The following is a 16,070-nucleotide window of genomic DNA, read 5'->3' as shown; positions in this document are numbered from 1 at the left end:
GTTGTGGCTCATGGGCTCTAGAACGCAGGCTCCAGTAATTGTGGCGAATGGGTTTAGTTGCTCCGCGGCATGCGGGATCCTCTGGGACCAGGATTCTAACCCGTGTCCTCTGCATTGGCAGGCGGACTCTTAACCACTGCGCCACCAGGGAAGCCCAGTTTCTCTTTCTTATTGCCCTTTATACTCCACTGCCTTCTCCCTTCCTCAAACCCATAGGCAAACATTTAAAGTTTTAAAATGAGTTCTTTCAAAATGTAAGAACTGTTTTTCACATGCTTGAATTTCTAACTTATATAACTGGTATATCATGTTTTACAGTTTTCCATCCACGCTGCCACGAGTAATTCTTATTCATTGCTTTTAATTGAGGCTCAATACTCCAAGGTGTGCACGCGCTCATCTTTCCCCTCTGGACTCTCCCAGCAATGGACATCCCACCTCCATCAACAATGCTGCACTGAACATCCTCCCACATCATGTTACAAACCTATGTGAGAACTTTTCACACATACACACATACATACGCACCACCCAGAGACGGAATTCACATACTCAGAGTATGCAAATAGTTACTTTGACTAAATCGGGTCAGACTGCTGTCCAGCATGGCCGCAGCAGTCTGTACTTCCACCAGCAAGTGCGTGAGATTCCTAGGCCCCTACATCTCTGTCAACACTTGGCATTCTCCCGTTTTCTAATCTTTGCCTGACAAATAATACTGTCATTTCTACCTAAGATACCCAAGGAGTCCATCACTTCTGCATCCCCACCGCCATTGGTCTGACCCCAGTCCCCATCACCTCTCTTCTTTTCTTCTGCACCAGCCACCTCCCTGCTCTCCTGCTTCTCTCCCTCCACTAGCATCTTCCAGCAGGGCACCAGAGAGATCTTTAAACAATGTAGATATGAGCACATCGCTTTCCTGCTTAGAATCTTGCAGTGGCTTCCCCTTGCCGTTCAGATGCCGTTCAGATGGAGTCCCAATTCCTAATTCCTGCCTGTGGGTCCTATGCCCTGGCCCCTCCCACCTGCTGGTCCACCCTGGTGACATGCCACACCCTCTCCTCCAAACCTTTGCACACGTTCTCCTCTGCCTGAAACATCTTCCTCTTTGCCCCTTTATCTTTTTGCCTGGCTAATTTTTACTCAACCTTCAGGTCTCAACTAAAATATCACCTCCTCCAGGAAACCTCCCCTGGTGCCTAGTTTAGGCTAACTCCTTTCCACAATGCTTCCCTTCAATAAAACTAATTTTTATGATAATTACTAATATACTGATATTATCTATAACTATCTCAGTTTGAACCCCCAAATTGCCATTTGCTTGCTGTGTGACCCTGAGCAAATGGCATGCATTCCCCGAGCCTCATTCCCTGACCTGCCATCAACTTGTACCTGTCCCTGATGAGGACAATAACAGTAACCAATCTCAGGGCTGTCGGGAGGATCAAACGAGCTAATACATGAAGATTCTTAGAACAACGATTACAATAAATAGTGTTGTCTAGGATGACGATACTCATTATTATCCTTTAGATGCCTATTCTCTGTAGTCTGTAAGTTGTTTGAGGGCAGGGATCCAACCATCTTGTCCAGCAGGGCACCAGTGCCTACCACGGTGCATGTGGCAGAGAGAGGCACTCAATAACTAAGTGTGAACACTGGGATCTGCGAACACACGAGAACCTGTCCCCTGGGGCCACTGGACCAGAGTGCTCTCTCATGGCCCTGCCCTTCTCCCCAGGCTATGTCTGCACGTGCCCCTCACAGTTCTCCGGGAGGCACTGTGAACAAAGGAAGGAGAACTGCACTTCGATGCCCTGCCTGGAAGGTGGAACTTGCATCTCTTCCCCCAAAGGAGCCCCCTGTATCTGCCCTCACCCCTACATGGGAGACAGGTAAGCACAGGAGAGGTCCCCTGCCACTGGTTCCTCTCCCTGAGTGTGGCACCACTGGGGGATGACCTCTGCACTCTGACCCCTAGAGAGGCCAATGGGCAGCCAGGGGCTGAGTGCTCTGGTTACCTGGCTTCTTGGCCTTTTCCACGTGTCAAGGCTTCTCTCTCCCACCACCTGCATCAGAACACTCTGGGAGGGGTGGTGCTCGTTAAAAAGACAGATTTCCCAAGCCCTATTCTGAACCTACTGAATTGGACTCACTAGGCTGGGACCAAGGAATCTGCACTTTCTACCAGATTTTCAGGCAGTTCTGATCTTTGCTGAAGTCTGAAAGTAGCAAAAGTTCTTATTCTCTTGCTCTGGACCGTGACTTTCCAGAAAGCGGCCTGGGGGTAAATTACTTTTTTTTTTTTTTTGGTGGGAAATTGGAGAGGCAGGCTTGAGTGCAGGGGTTTTGATCCCATACATCTTTTAAGAGGGGACGTGGCAAGGGCAGTATAGTGACTCAGTCCCCTGACTACTTCTCTGTGTCCGCAGGTGTGAAATGGAATCAAGGGGCTGCTCAGAAGGACACTGTCTTGTCACCCCTGAGATCAAAAGGGGGGACTGGGGACAGCAGGAGATTCTGATCATCATAGTGGTCCTACTGGTCATTGTCATAATCTCTACTGGGCTTCTCTTCTACTGCCGCCGTTGCAAGTCCCACAAGCCCGTGGCCATGGAGGACCCAGACCTCCTGGCCAGGAGTGTTGGTGTTGACACCCAAGCCACACCTGCCATTGAGCTCAACTCCCTGAGCACAAGCGCCTGCAACAACCTGAACCAAGTGGAGCCCAGCAAGACCTCAGGTCCAAATGAACTCGTCACTTTTGGACCCAGCTCTAAGCAACGGCCAGTGGTCTGCAGCGTGCCTCCCAGACTCCCGCCGGTGGTGGTCTCTTCCCACTCTGAAAATGAGGCCATCATTAAGAGGACCTGGTCAGGCGAGGAGATGGGTCAGTACAGCCCACAGGCCTTTAGCTTCTGGGATTGATGGAACAGGGTAATAGACTGAAACACTCCATTATCTGAGCCACCATCCAGTCCATGAAGGGACGTGGTCAAGGTCACGGTGCACTAGTGGGCTGCACCAGGTCCCGGGTCTCTGGACTCAGAGTCTGTGCCTCATTCCGCGGTACCATGATCTACTCCCCTAAATTCCAAGACATTCCACAGGATTGATGTCCATGGCAGAAACCTGTAGACCCTGGATGGGGTGGGTAGGATCCCTGAAGTGAAAAGGGGGCTTCTGTATATTTATGCTTTTCTGGAAAGGGAAAGAGAGGCAGTTGTCCAAGCTTCTGGCTGCCCAGTCTAGAGGTACAGTAGCCTTGGGCCAGACCTGGCTGACCCAGAGGAGGGACCTTCACCCCCTCTCATCTTTGGCTCAAAAGGAGGTGAATTTGTAAAGCACTTTATATTTTCTGGCTTATTCAGTAATAGTTAAAACAAGTATTTGCTCTTTCTGCAAATTGGGTCCCATAACTGGGACCCATAAAGCCACAGTGACTTATTCTAACTTACCCAACTATTCAGTAGCAGGGACAGAGGTAGGACCAAGGAGGCCTGGTCTCCAACCTTCGAAGTCACATCTCATTTAATCACCCTCTGTGACAGATGCCATCACACCTCCTAGTCCAAAATATGTGTTTGTTTCCTTCAATTAAGGAGACAAAACTCACCAGTAGGACTTGGGATAGAGCTGCTGTCTCCAGGAATGGGGGTGGGATGCATGGAGCCGTTCAGATTCTTCCCTTATCCACTGACCCTTGGATCAGTGGCACAAATTTACAAGATGGGCTGGCTTTGAGTTAAACCTCTGGCTTTGAACTTGACCCCATTGGATTCTAGATATTAATCTAAGCCGCCAGAGACAACACACAGACGGGCCACACACCCACCGACTCCTCGGCCCATCTGTACCACATGCTAAGTCACGTAGAGCAGCTCTAAGGCCAGTCGGAGCTTTCACCAGGGAAACTCAGAGCTCACCCTGTCTTGCTGTTCCCTTTCAGTGTACCCAGGTGGAGCCACAGTCTGGCCCCCAACTTACTCCAGGAAGGAACGCTGGGAATACCCCCGCTCCGAAGGGACCCCCGGCCCTCTGCTGCCATCGCCTCGCTGCCACCGGAACCCAGCTGTGATGCCGGACCCCACTGCCCTCTACGGGGGCTTCCCCTTCCCACTGGAGATGGAAAACAAGCGAGCACCCCTTCCACCCCGTTACAGCAACCAGAACCTGGAAGATCTGATCCCCCGACGGCCCCCCAGTCCCCGGGAGCACCTGCTGGCCCCCTGTCTCAACGAGTACACAGCTATCAGCTACTACCACTCGCAGTTCCAGCAGGGAGGGGGAGGGCCAGGGCCCTGCCTGGCAGAAGGGGGCTACAAGGGGGTGAGCATGCGCCTCAGCCGGGCCGGGCCCTCTTACGCCGACTGCGAGGTAGGGGGCGGTCGTCCCACGGGCCGGGGCCAGCCCCAGGCCCCCCCCAACTATGAGGGCTCTGACATGGTGGAGAGTGATTATGGAAGCTGTGAGGAGGTCATGTTCTAGCTGCCCTCAGACGGAGGCAAGGGGGAGGCCGAGGACTTGGCGCCTTCCCCTGTCTGGCGGGGAGCGAGTTGAGCATGGCTGGGAAACTGGGAGGGAAGCCCCCATACCCAGTCCGGGTTGCCACATCTTGAAATGTGCTCTTCCAGACCCCCAGCTAGTCCCTGAGGATGGAGGGAAGCTGAGGGTAGAGCTCCAGAAACAGCACTAGGGCCCCCGGCAGAAAGGGTGTGCACAGAGCCGTTACCCTGGACACCCAGGAAAATCTGACTCCTGGGATGGGTAAAAGGCAGTGTGCGTCTCCCTGACAATTCCTAGGGAGTCAGGGCCTGAACGGGCCTGTCGGGCACATTCTTAGACCTGCCCGTTGCTGCACACTCTGCAGGCCGAGGTGGGATCATGCCTCACAGGCAAGCACCACAGCTGCTGAGAGACAAGGTCCAAGGTCACCGACCCTGCAGGGCAACAGGGTGTCCTCCTAGGGGCTGAGAGGTGAGCAGCAGGGGAGCAGCTACCACATGTCACTTGTACGCCCTGCCTGCCTCGCTGCAGAGTCTGCTCCATGTCAGGCACCGAGCCAGGCATCAGGCATAAGACAGTGAACTATGGCAACAAGGGTTCCCAAGGAGCATCACTTGGCCTCAGGTTCCTGGAGGTCCCACTCCTCTAATCTAATTCCAAGCACCTTGAGCCTCCTCTTTAAGTCTGACTTAAAGCCTGACTTTCTACTAGCCAGGGCCTGCCAGGATCTGTGCAGCCCCTGAACCGTCTTTGTTAAAGAGTTCAGACCTCATGGAACTCTGGGTTCGTCAGCCCAAGTTTCGCAAGCACTTTGGGCCAAAGGCAAGAAGGACATCATTCTTCATTTTTAAAAAAATTCTTAGGCACTTTTCAACCTTGCTGTCTGGATGAGTTGCCCCAAAGGGATTTTTCTTCCATAGACACAAGGAAGTCGGAACTCCTATGCAGGGAAGGGTGGAAGCAGGGAGCCGGACATCAGGAGTATCCTTTCCTGCCCCTCTGTTTCAGAGGCCTGCCAATCCAAGTGTTACCTGCAGCGACTCAACCCTATGCATGGAGGGTCATTGTGGGCATGTGTCTGCACATGTGGGTGCTTATGTACAGTACGTATGTACACATGTGCAGAACATATGTAGCCCGGAGTGGTAGGGACCAGAGACTTCTGGTGGCCTTGCCACTCCCTCACCTGCCAACCCCTGTCTCCGGTCCACTGCCTTTTCATGTGTCTTGCTTCTGGAGACAAAAGTCTAAAGGAAGAGCAATAGCCACTCTTACCCATAGGGCTGCTGCCTCCAGCACGAGGGAGCTGTGTGGGTGACAGGGTGTTTGTGTGCATGGTTCATGGCTGTGCGGGCGACTGTGAGCGTGAGTGACGGGATGCCTGGTTTTACTGGACATTTGTGGTTGTTGTTTTTTTTTTTAACAATAAAATATCTTTTTTACTGTTATTTTCCGTGTCACTTAGGCTGTTTGGTCAGGGGAAGGTCACAAGGGTCTACAGGCCCTTCCAAGCTGAGGTTCGTGGAATTTGGGGGCTGGAAGGGGCCCCAGAGGTCATTAAGCATCATGATTCTCAAACCTTGCAAAATGGCTAAAATACATATCTCTGAGGCCCACACATATAAAATCGGAACCTCTGGGAGAAGGGCCCAGGACACTATTTGGAAAAAAGTCCTCTAGTTCTGATACAACTGTGCATAGTTAGTGGACAAGTCTGTTAAGCAGAGGTGAATGAAAGGCCCTGGACAAGACTTCAGGACTGCTGACCGCCCCCCACCCCGGCCAGCACCCTTGGCCACACATCACACTGGTCAGGGAGAGGGGACAATATCGCAGGTTTGGAAGGCCAGCCTCCTGATGCCCAGAGTTAGCCTTTGGCGCTGCTCCACAGCTCGCCCCGAAGCCCAGCTGGACGTGAATGTCACCAGGCAACCTGGTCCGTGCGGGCCTTGAGGGTACAACACCAAGACTGGACAGTCCAGTCCCTGCCGACAGGCTCCCAGTGCAGGTGGGCAGAGAAGGCACGTCCATGGGAGGCACCACAGCAGACCGTGGCTCTGGGGTCCGATGGGCTCGGTTCCAAACTGCTGTGCCACACACTAACGTGGCCTCAGGCAGGTATGACCGGGCCTCTCACTGTTCAGTAAAATGAAGAGTAAATAACATCCCTATTCTCAGGGATAAGTTCAAAGAGCTTATAGCAGCATAAACAATAACTGGTGACCATCATGCTAGGGAACAATACTGGGTAGTATACAAATAGGATTAACTTATCAGAACTGTGCGGGAAATCACAAATAACCTAGTCCAGTGTCGCCCAAACTTCTGTTGCTTTGCCTAACACTTTTATGATTTTTTTCCTGATAGAATAACACCTGTACTATTATTTACTAAATCGTTTTTACTGTACTTAGATTTTAAAAAATGTTTTTATTCACCTTAAAAGGATAATATCCATAAAAGAAAAGATCTGAAAATTCCTATTTTTTGTAGCGCACATGAAGATACATAAACATTCTGGTTTTCACAATGACTGTCTAAGGCCCTCTAGATCATCTCTGGGAAACACGGATCTAGTCCATCTTTGTTCTCAATGTTCCTCACCCTGAGGCCTGCAGAGAAGGGGTTTGTGTGAAGTTCCACAGGTAGAACTTCACAGCAGTGACACCACATTCAGGTCTGACACCAGCCTTGGCATCTCCCTAAAATACCACATGCTCTTTTCCTGGATGGGGAGCCTCTCTCCACCCAGCCCACCTCTGTCCCCACCTGTCCCCTCCTTCCCTTTGTCCTCCTGAGCCTGCACCTTCATGGATCAGCCACTAGAGGGCTCTCTGGGACCAAGAAGCAGAGCCGCAGAAGAGAAGGTTTTCAGGGAAATCCTCACATCTCAAGGCACTGGGGTTCTGATTCCAAACATCCTGAGTCTGACACAGCGTGACAGTGTCAGAGAAAGGCAGAGACCCAGACCTAGGCCTCCTGACCTGACCCAGGTGAAAACACAGCTCACCATAATCATCCTCACCACCACTACTGGCACTTGCTATATGACAGGAGCTGTGCAAGCACTTGGCATGTCTTATCTCACTTAATCCTCACCAAAAACCCATAACGTAAGTACTGTCATCTCTGTTTTACAGATGAAGGAACAGGAGGCATCCAGAAATTAAGTGGCTTGTAACTTACAGTAGTGACTCAAAGTGAAGTCACCCAGTTCATGAGTGACAGGGTCAGGATTCAATCCAGGGCTGCCGGACTCCAGAACTATGCCTTACATTTGGGTTCGTGAAACCAATTATAAATACAGGATATCAGAAGACTGAAGAATAGCAGAAACTAGTCCAAGGATCCAACTGAGTTCAGAGGCCAAGAACGTCACTATAATTCGAAGTGGTGTTAACAGCTGGAATGTCTGCTCAACCCCAGGGCTCAACTCCAGACCACCCTTGTAATCCTGCATCCAGTTCTGAGGCTGGGCCTTAAGAGCGACACGGTAACCTTGGGCATTGCTAGAGGAGGGCAGCTAGGAAGGGGGCGGGGCGGGGAGGGCGGCGAGGACTCACAACCACGTCGCACGAGGAAGGGCAGCCGTAATCCACCAGGGGCACCTGTAATCCACCAGGACCAATGGCAAGGGAATTGTGAGACAGCTCCTCGGATGGACAGCCTGCACTACCGCACCATCACACGGAGTTTCTCAAGGCCTTATGGAGAAGGTAGATACATCTTCCAGGAATCAGAGCAGTGCTCTGGAGGGACACACATCAGGTCTTGTGCGGAGAGCCGCAAAAAGTGAATATCTGGGGGTAGAAGAAGGGCAGACAGAGCCAAACCACTCTCATGTGGACTGAAGATTATAGAGATTCTATAAGATCGAGGGGGAAAAAGATACAGCATGTAAAGTTTTGAGATATGCAGTGACTTGCCCAGGGCCCATGCTGGTCCCGTAGAGAACAGCTGCCCCATCCTCCTGGTGCCACACCATGAATGGGTGAAACGCCTGCCTGTGAAGACACCGGGCCCAGGTGCAGAACAACAGCCCACGCTGCAGCATCTGAGGACAGGCTTTGGGAGTTCTCGGTGACTCTGCCAGCTCCACCTTGAGGAGAGGCACAGGCTGTGGCACCGAAAGAAGAGCAGGATCATTCTCAAGGACAGGGCTGGGGAACGACAAGCCTTCTGAATTTTCTCATGATTCCTCAATAGACCTACAAGGTCCAACCAAGGAAAGTGCTTGGTTAGATCAATAGGAAACTCAAAATTAATAGAGTGATGTCAACTCCTCACAGGCCGGGACACCATTCTCTCCTGAAGGAGACGACACTGAATTTAGTAACCAGCCAATTCCAGATACACGATTAGCCCCACAGACTGGCACTCATCCTGATCCGATCAACACCACAATCAACTCGTGATCTGGGGAAGTGGCCAAGTAGTCACATCTCTCTAGCATCAGTAGCGAGGAGGTTAACCAGAGAAGCAGTGTTACAGCATCACCGAGAAGGAAGCCATAAATTCTGACAGAAGCGGCCAGGGAAGGTTCTAGAGAGCAGCAGCCGCTGGAGCGGGGTCTTAAAGTTGAGCTTCAGACGGAGCACAGGGAGAAGGGCCAGCTGGGCTAAGAAAACAGCCCAAAAGGAAGGCCTGAAGGTTTTCAGTATTTCCGCAGTGCTGGGTGGTTCTGATGGGTGGGAGTGGAGGGACTGTGGAGCACAGGGCGGGGAAAGCATCCTGGGGGCGGAATGTGGGAGGAGCTAGGTGCCCAGAGCAGGGCCTGGAGATACACTGTGTCCACCCAGGGATGTGAGGGGAGGAGTGACAGAATCAGGTAGCAGGGAAGTGAATCCTTCGAGCAAAAACATGAGGTCTGGAGTCAGACAGACCTGAGTCCACCATTTAGAAAATGTGTGATCTTGGGGACTTCCCTGGAGGTTCAGTGGTTAGGACGCCGCGCTTCCGCTGCAGGGAGCGTGGGTTCAATCCCTGGACAGGGAACTGAGATCCTGCATGCCGTGTGGTGTGGCCAAAAATAATAATAATAATAATAGAAAATGTGTTACCTTGGGCAAGTCATTTAACCTTTTATGCCTCAGTCTGAAAAGTGGGGATTATTACCAGCACCTTCCCTCACTGGATCTGAGCACCGAAGAAAATAATATAGGTAAAGTGCTTAGCACGGTTGGCATAGTAAATGTTTAGAAGATGTTAGATATTTTATCACTGCTATTAAAGAGGCAGATCTTAAAAAAAAAAAAAAAAAAAAGAGGCAGATCTTTTCAGAGTATCCATGACCACACACCTTTGTTCCCCAGCCAAGACAAAAAGACATCCCCCCAGCTTGGGGTAGTTAGGGGCTAAGTGTATTAAGGCAGTGGTTCTTGATGGAGAGGGTGGTGATTTCCAAACATACCCCTGCCCCAACACACACACACACACACACACACACATGGACCTTTAACAATGTCTGGAGACACTTTGGGTTGTCATAACTGGCAGGGTGCAAGTGGCATCTAGTGGGTAGACCAGGGATGCTGCTAATCGCCCTACAGTGCACAAGACAGTCCCCACAGCAGAGAACGATCCAGCCCAAAATGAACATAATATCAAGGCTGAGGAACTCTGTCCTAAGGAAACATATGTGGCCTTTAGGTAACACGGTAGCAGCTGGGAACCTGGCCTGAGGCAAAAGTACACGTAGGCCAAGAATTGCAGTTACGGCATATGGTTTGCTCATTTATAAAAAGGCACCAGTCTGGATCCTCCATTTGTCAGAGTAAATGTCAGGGTGAGTAAAAAACGAAAAACAATCCATGTATATATTATATATAATATATATATAATATAAATATTCCATGACCAAGTGGGATTTATTCTAGGTAAGCTAGGCTGGTTCAATATTCAAAGATGAATCCATTTAATCTACCATATTGACCAGTGAAAACAGAAAAAATGTAAGATTATAGCAATTGATGCAGAAAAAGCATTCAACAAAATTAAGCCATTCTTTCAAGAAAAATCTCTCAGTACAGGAAGAGAGGGGGAACTTCTATAAAAATCTTACAGTTGGCATCATATTGAAAGGTGAAAGACTGAAGGCTTTCCCTGTAAGATCAGGCACAAGGCTAGGATGTTACTGGAACCACTCTTTTTTAACACAGTACTGAAAGTTCTAGCCAGTGCAATAAGACCAAAAAAAAAAAAAAAAAAGGTATACAGATCATAAAAGAAGTACAACTACTTCTATTTGTAGACAACATGTGCTATCTACACAGAAAATCCCCAGAATTTTAACCAAACACTCACAGAACTACAAAGTGAGTGCAGAAAGGTCATAAGACAGGTTTAACACTCAAAAATAAATTTCATTTCTATATACTACCAATGAACATGTGGAAACTGAAATAAAAAACACATTACCATTTACAATTGCTCCAAAGAAAATTAAATACTTAGGTATAAATCTAACAAAACATTTACAAGGTCTGATAAATGGCTAAAATAAAAAATAACATCACCGAATGCTGGCAAGAATGCAAAGAAACTGGATCATTCACACATTGCTGACAGAAACGTAAAATGGTACAGCCACTCTGGAAAATGGTTTGCAAAATACTTTTAAAACTAAAAACGGGCTTGCCATACAACCCAGCAATTGTACTGACATAACATCCCAGAGAAATAAAAACTTATCTTCATAAAGAAACTTGTACATGAGTATTCACAGCAGCTTTATTTGTAATAGCCAGACCTGGAAGCTATGCAAATTTCCTTCAATGGGTGAATGGATAAACAAACTGTGGTAGATCCATACCATGGAATACTACTCAGCAATGAAAAGGAATGAACGCTTCATACATGCACCAACATGAATGATCCTCAAGGAAATTACACTGAGTGAAAGAAGCCAAACTCAAAAGGACACAGAGTATAATTACATTTATAGAACATTCATGAAGTAACAATGACAGAGATGAAGAACAAACAGATTAGTGGTTGCCAGGGGTTAGGGGATGTTGGGAAGGTGCAGGGCATGGATGTGTCTGTAATGGGGTAGCATGAAGGAGTCTTGCGGTGATGGTACAGTTAAGCATCTTGATTGCAGTAGAAGAAGCCACACATGATAAAACTGCTGAGCTACACACACAAACACACATACACGAACATGCACACACTCCAACGAGTGCATATATAACTGGAGAAACAAGAATGAGCGCTAAGGATTGTGCCAATGTCAATTTCCTGGTTTTGATAATGTGCTGTGGTTATGCGAGCTGTCAACACTGGAAGAGACTGGGTGAAAAGTGCACTGGATCTCCCTATTTGCCTGCACCTTCCTGTGAATCTATAATTACTTCAAAATAAAAAGCTTAATGTTTTTAAAAACCAAATTTTAAAGGAGGAAAATTATTTGAATGAATACCTTGCTAAAGAAGACAGACCAGGGGGCCAGAGAACCAAGGAATCAGGGAACTTGGGAACCAAGAAAAGAAGGAAAATGGTCAACTTGATGAAGAGGAAGGTGAAGGAGGAGGAGACAAGGTGATCAAGATGCTGGTTACATCGAGTAACAAAACCAAGAAACAGAAAACAGCCTCATGCTTGCTGCCTGGGAATGAAATACTGATGTATACTACAACATGGACCTTGACAACATTATGCAAAGTGAAAGAAACCAGAGAAGAAGGTCACATATTGCATGGTTCCATTTATATGATATATCCAGAATAGCAAATCCATAGAGACAGAAAGCAGATTAGTAGCCGCTAGGGGTTAGGAGGAGGGGGTGTATTAATCATGGTTTCTGTATTTTATGATGCTTTGACATCTTAGGGCCTTGTGGACCCAGAGGGGGGACTGCTCCTCCCAGAGTCAGCTAACTCCTGGAGAAATCAAACAGCTTGCCTGAGGACATCCCTTTGAAATGCAAATCAATCAGTCCTGAGCGCAAACCCCAACCCAACTCATGTAATCAGTCTGGAACACAGTCTCAATCACCCCAGGACCAGTTATGGACAACTAGGGACCACCTCTACAGCCCAGGCTGCTCAAAGTGTTTACCTATCTAACCCTAAGTCTGCTCAGTTTGCTAACCCTGCCCTGCCTTGCCTTTCCCACAAAAACCTCAATAAAGGCTCCTGCCCACATTTCCCCCTCTCTTCTTCTGCCTCCGGATCACCCCTGGCACTTCCCCATGTGGCTCTGCCTCCTGTTTCTGTGGATCTGTGAGTAGAAAAACTTCATCCTTTGTGACAGTCATATCTGTTTCCGTGTGCCTTACCATACCTAATTAAAACAAATCCCAGGTACATTTTAAAACAGGGGGGAATAGGAAGTGTTTCATGTGTATATGGTTGTCATTTGGGGTGATAAAAATATTCTGGAATTAGCTAGTGGTAATGGCTGCACATCATTGTGAATGAGCTAATTGTCTCTAGCGGTAAATTTTATTCTGTATTTCTGTACTTTGCATTTCTACATAGACAATCGTTGTCTATGAATAAAAGTTTTTTTTTTTTTTAAAAAAAGGCCAATGGTAAATAAGCCCAGGAAAAGATGCACAGCATCAGTAGTCATTAGGCAAATGCAAATTAAAATCACAATGAGGTACTACTACATATCCATTAAGATGGGTAAAATTTTAAAAACCACAATATGAAGTATTGGTGAGGATATGGAGCAAATGGAACTTTCACAAATTGTTGCTAAGAATCCAAAATGGTACATCCACTTTGGAAAGCAATTTTCCAGTTTCTTACAGAGTTAGTATACACTTAACCGCACAACCTCACAATTCCAGTCCAAGGTATTTACCAAAGAGTAATAAACACGTATGTCCACACAGATATCTGTACGTGAATATGTATAGCAGCTTTATTCATAACACCCCAAACTGGAAGCAACCCAAATGTCCAAAGACTCGTAAATAAATAAACTACGGTTCAGCCACGCAACAGAATATTATTCCGCAATAAAAACAAACTCCTGATACATGTCACAACAGAGGTGAATATAAAAAGCATTATGCAAAGTGAAAGAAGTCAGACAGAAAGGACCATACTTAACGTTCCATTTATATGACATTCTAGAAAAGGCAAAACTACAGTCAGTTCAGTTGTTTCCAAGGGCCGAGTGGCATGGGGATGGGATTGCAGAGGGGCACAAGGGACCTTTGGGTGGTAAAGGAAACATTCTGATCTTCATTGAAATGGTGGTCGGCATGCATTTGCCCAAACTCATCAAATTGTGCACTTAAAAAACAGGTGACTTAGGTAAGTTATTCCCCAATTTTTTAAAAAAAGAGGCGGGGGAGACCAAAGGCCAAGGGTCTAGTAAAGGGTACCAGTTGAAGACACAGTTTCTTGGCACATGTCTGCAATGGGCTAGGTCTGAGGAAGCCAGCCTACTTGGCAAAATGCCCTAGCTAGACTTAGGACCCAAATCCAGACCCTGTCACTCAATTTATGTCCGTGCAGGTGCAGTGGGCTTACCTTGACGGCCTTGGTTACCTGGAAGGGGGGATTATGGCATTATGTACAGACAGGAGCAGGAATAAAAACATGAAGAGGTGAACAGTCTAAGAAGGGTTGAATGCTCTGCCCAAAGCCAGTGAGCAAGACAAGATTATAATGAATGCATAACCAAAAAAAAGAAAAAAAACAAGTAAAACTGCTTTCCTCTAAGTCTTGGTTTTCTTCAATTCAGCTAATGTTTCATAAAATGTTTCATAAGCCCTTCATGCCAGGTACTTTATAACATTCTCTCTAACCCTCTCAATAGTCCCTAAGGGTGGCCCTCCCTCCTGAGGCTGCAACAAAGAGGGCAAGGCAGCCACTGCCTTGGGAAGGGCTTGGGTTCTGCAACCACAGGGCTCGCATACATATCCGGACTCTGCCCCTTGCTGGCTGGTGTCCCGGAACAGTCACTGAATGCCTTTGACCCCCCCTATCCACCCACCACCAGTTCCAGTAATAACACTGATCGTAGAAAACAGTCATCATACTTTCCCCACCTTCCTCTGTCAGTAAAGTTTTACACCTCAACAGTGTTCCTTGAGGGCTCTGCTTTTAGACAAGTCTAATCTAGTCAGCCAATGAAGATCAGTATTCAAATCATCTCAGGGGCAGCTTGGATGGCCTTGTTTTTCCTCTTAAATGTGACAAAAAGGGAGTCATCTCTTGCATGTCCTGAAATCTATCTTGTCACTTCCAGAAAGGTAGGTGTTACCTCTGGTATCAGTCAGGTTCTTCAGAGACACAGAAAGAGTTAAGATGGAGATATTCATACTTACATATATACAGGAGGTGGTGGGGGAGACAAAGAGGGGGAAACAGAGAGAAAGAGAGAGAGACACAGACAGGCAGACAGACATTTCAAGGACTTCAGTGATTGTGCAGGGTGGCAAGTTCAGAATTTACAGGGCCAGCTAGCAGCTGGAAACTCTCGGGCAGGAGTCAATGCTGCAGTCTTGCAGAATTTCTTTCTCAGTGAAACCTCAGTTTTGCTCTTAAGGTCCTCTTAGCTGACTGGACAAAGCCCACCCACATTTTGAAGATAATCTTTTTATTTAAACGCAACTGACTGTGGACATTAACCACATCTACAAAACATCTTCAAGGCAACACCTACGTTAGTGTTTGACTGAATAACTGGGTTATTCAATACAATCGCCCAACCACCATGACACTTAAAACTGACCATCACAACTGTCCTGGGTGGTCATCTGACACACACAGAGGGGGCTGAGAATTCCTACTCAAGTTTTTGAGAGAAGCAGGAGCACACTTAGGAAGGGCAGGATTGTCTAACAGAAAAATAACTACCGCCCTTTCTTGGGGACTCTCCATCCACAGATGGTTCTGCTGTTCCCACTGCACCCCTGGATGAGCTCTGTGACATAAACCAGAAACATTTTGGCATAACATCTAGTAAAGGGATCTGAGTGACCAAAAAAAAGAAAAAAAAAAAAAAAGTGAAAACAAGGACACAGACTGCAACCTCTCAAACATCAAAAATAAAATTCATTTATTAAGGAAAAGTTTAACACATGAATCGTGTGCAGAACCCAAAATAAGATCTTCCATGAGCTCCAGCATGATCCACGTCTCTATACATACCATGCGGGAAACACACATCCAACGCAGGCACATAACATACACAGGACTGTCTTGTTATCAAGACCTGCTGGAGGGTAGTTTTTCATATTCCTCTTATTCACACATCCACTGACATGTTCTACAACAGAGCCACATGATTTTATTGTTCAGTAAAACAAAATCACTTCTACAGCACCACCTTGATTGAAACAAAAGAACACGGCTGACAACAGGCACCCTCACTCCCCACTGCAACTCTGGCAACCTTAGATCAGCACCGTTTATGTCTCCTGGCCAGGAAAGGACCCAGTGGTACAAGGACAGGGAAGAAATGCCACAGGCAGATGCTGTGAGAGCAAACGGCCTTGCAACCAGCAGGACTGTCTAAAAAGTATTGACCGTGATTTCAAAGACAAAGCACTCTCCTTTCCCCTTGGAGACGTGTAATGTACTTTGAAAAAATTAATT

At 47.5% G+C, this 16,070-nt stretch overlaps 2 protein-coding genes across 3 annotated transcripts in view; one reads left to right on the top strand and one right to left on the bottom strand.

Annotated features, from left to right (window-relative positions):
• FAT2 (FAT atypical cadherin 2) overlaps positions 1–4,491 on the top strand; it is a gene marked incomplete at its 3' end in the record, with an annotated part of 64,528 nt that extends 60,037 nt beyond the window's left edge. Inside the window, exons 21-23 of the mRNA XM_079917161.1 lie at positions 1,745–1,898; positions 2,436–2,893; positions 3,953–4,491. Coding sequence (XP_079773287.1) covers positions 1,745–1,898; positions 2,436–2,893; positions 3,953–4,491 — 1,151 coding nt within the window. The remainder of the gene's footprint in view (positions 1–1,744; positions 1,899–2,435; positions 2,894–3,952) is intronic.
• The window catches only part of SLC36A1 (solute carrier family 36 member 1), a 167,319-nt gene that overhangs the window by 95,448 nt on the left and 55,801 nt on the right, over positions 1–16,070 (bottom strand). The gene's annotated exons all lie outside the window — the stretch shown is intronic.

The sequence above is a fragment of the Stenella coeruleoalba genome (assembly GCF_951394435.1).
Source record: "Stenella coeruleoalba genome assembly, chromosome: 3".
Lineage (NCBI taxonomy): Eukaryota > Metazoa > Chordata > Mammalia > Artiodactyla > Delphinidae > Stenella > Stenella coeruleoalba.
Note: the sequence above shows the minus strand (reverse complement) of the source record. Positions and strands in the feature narration are given on the sequence as shown.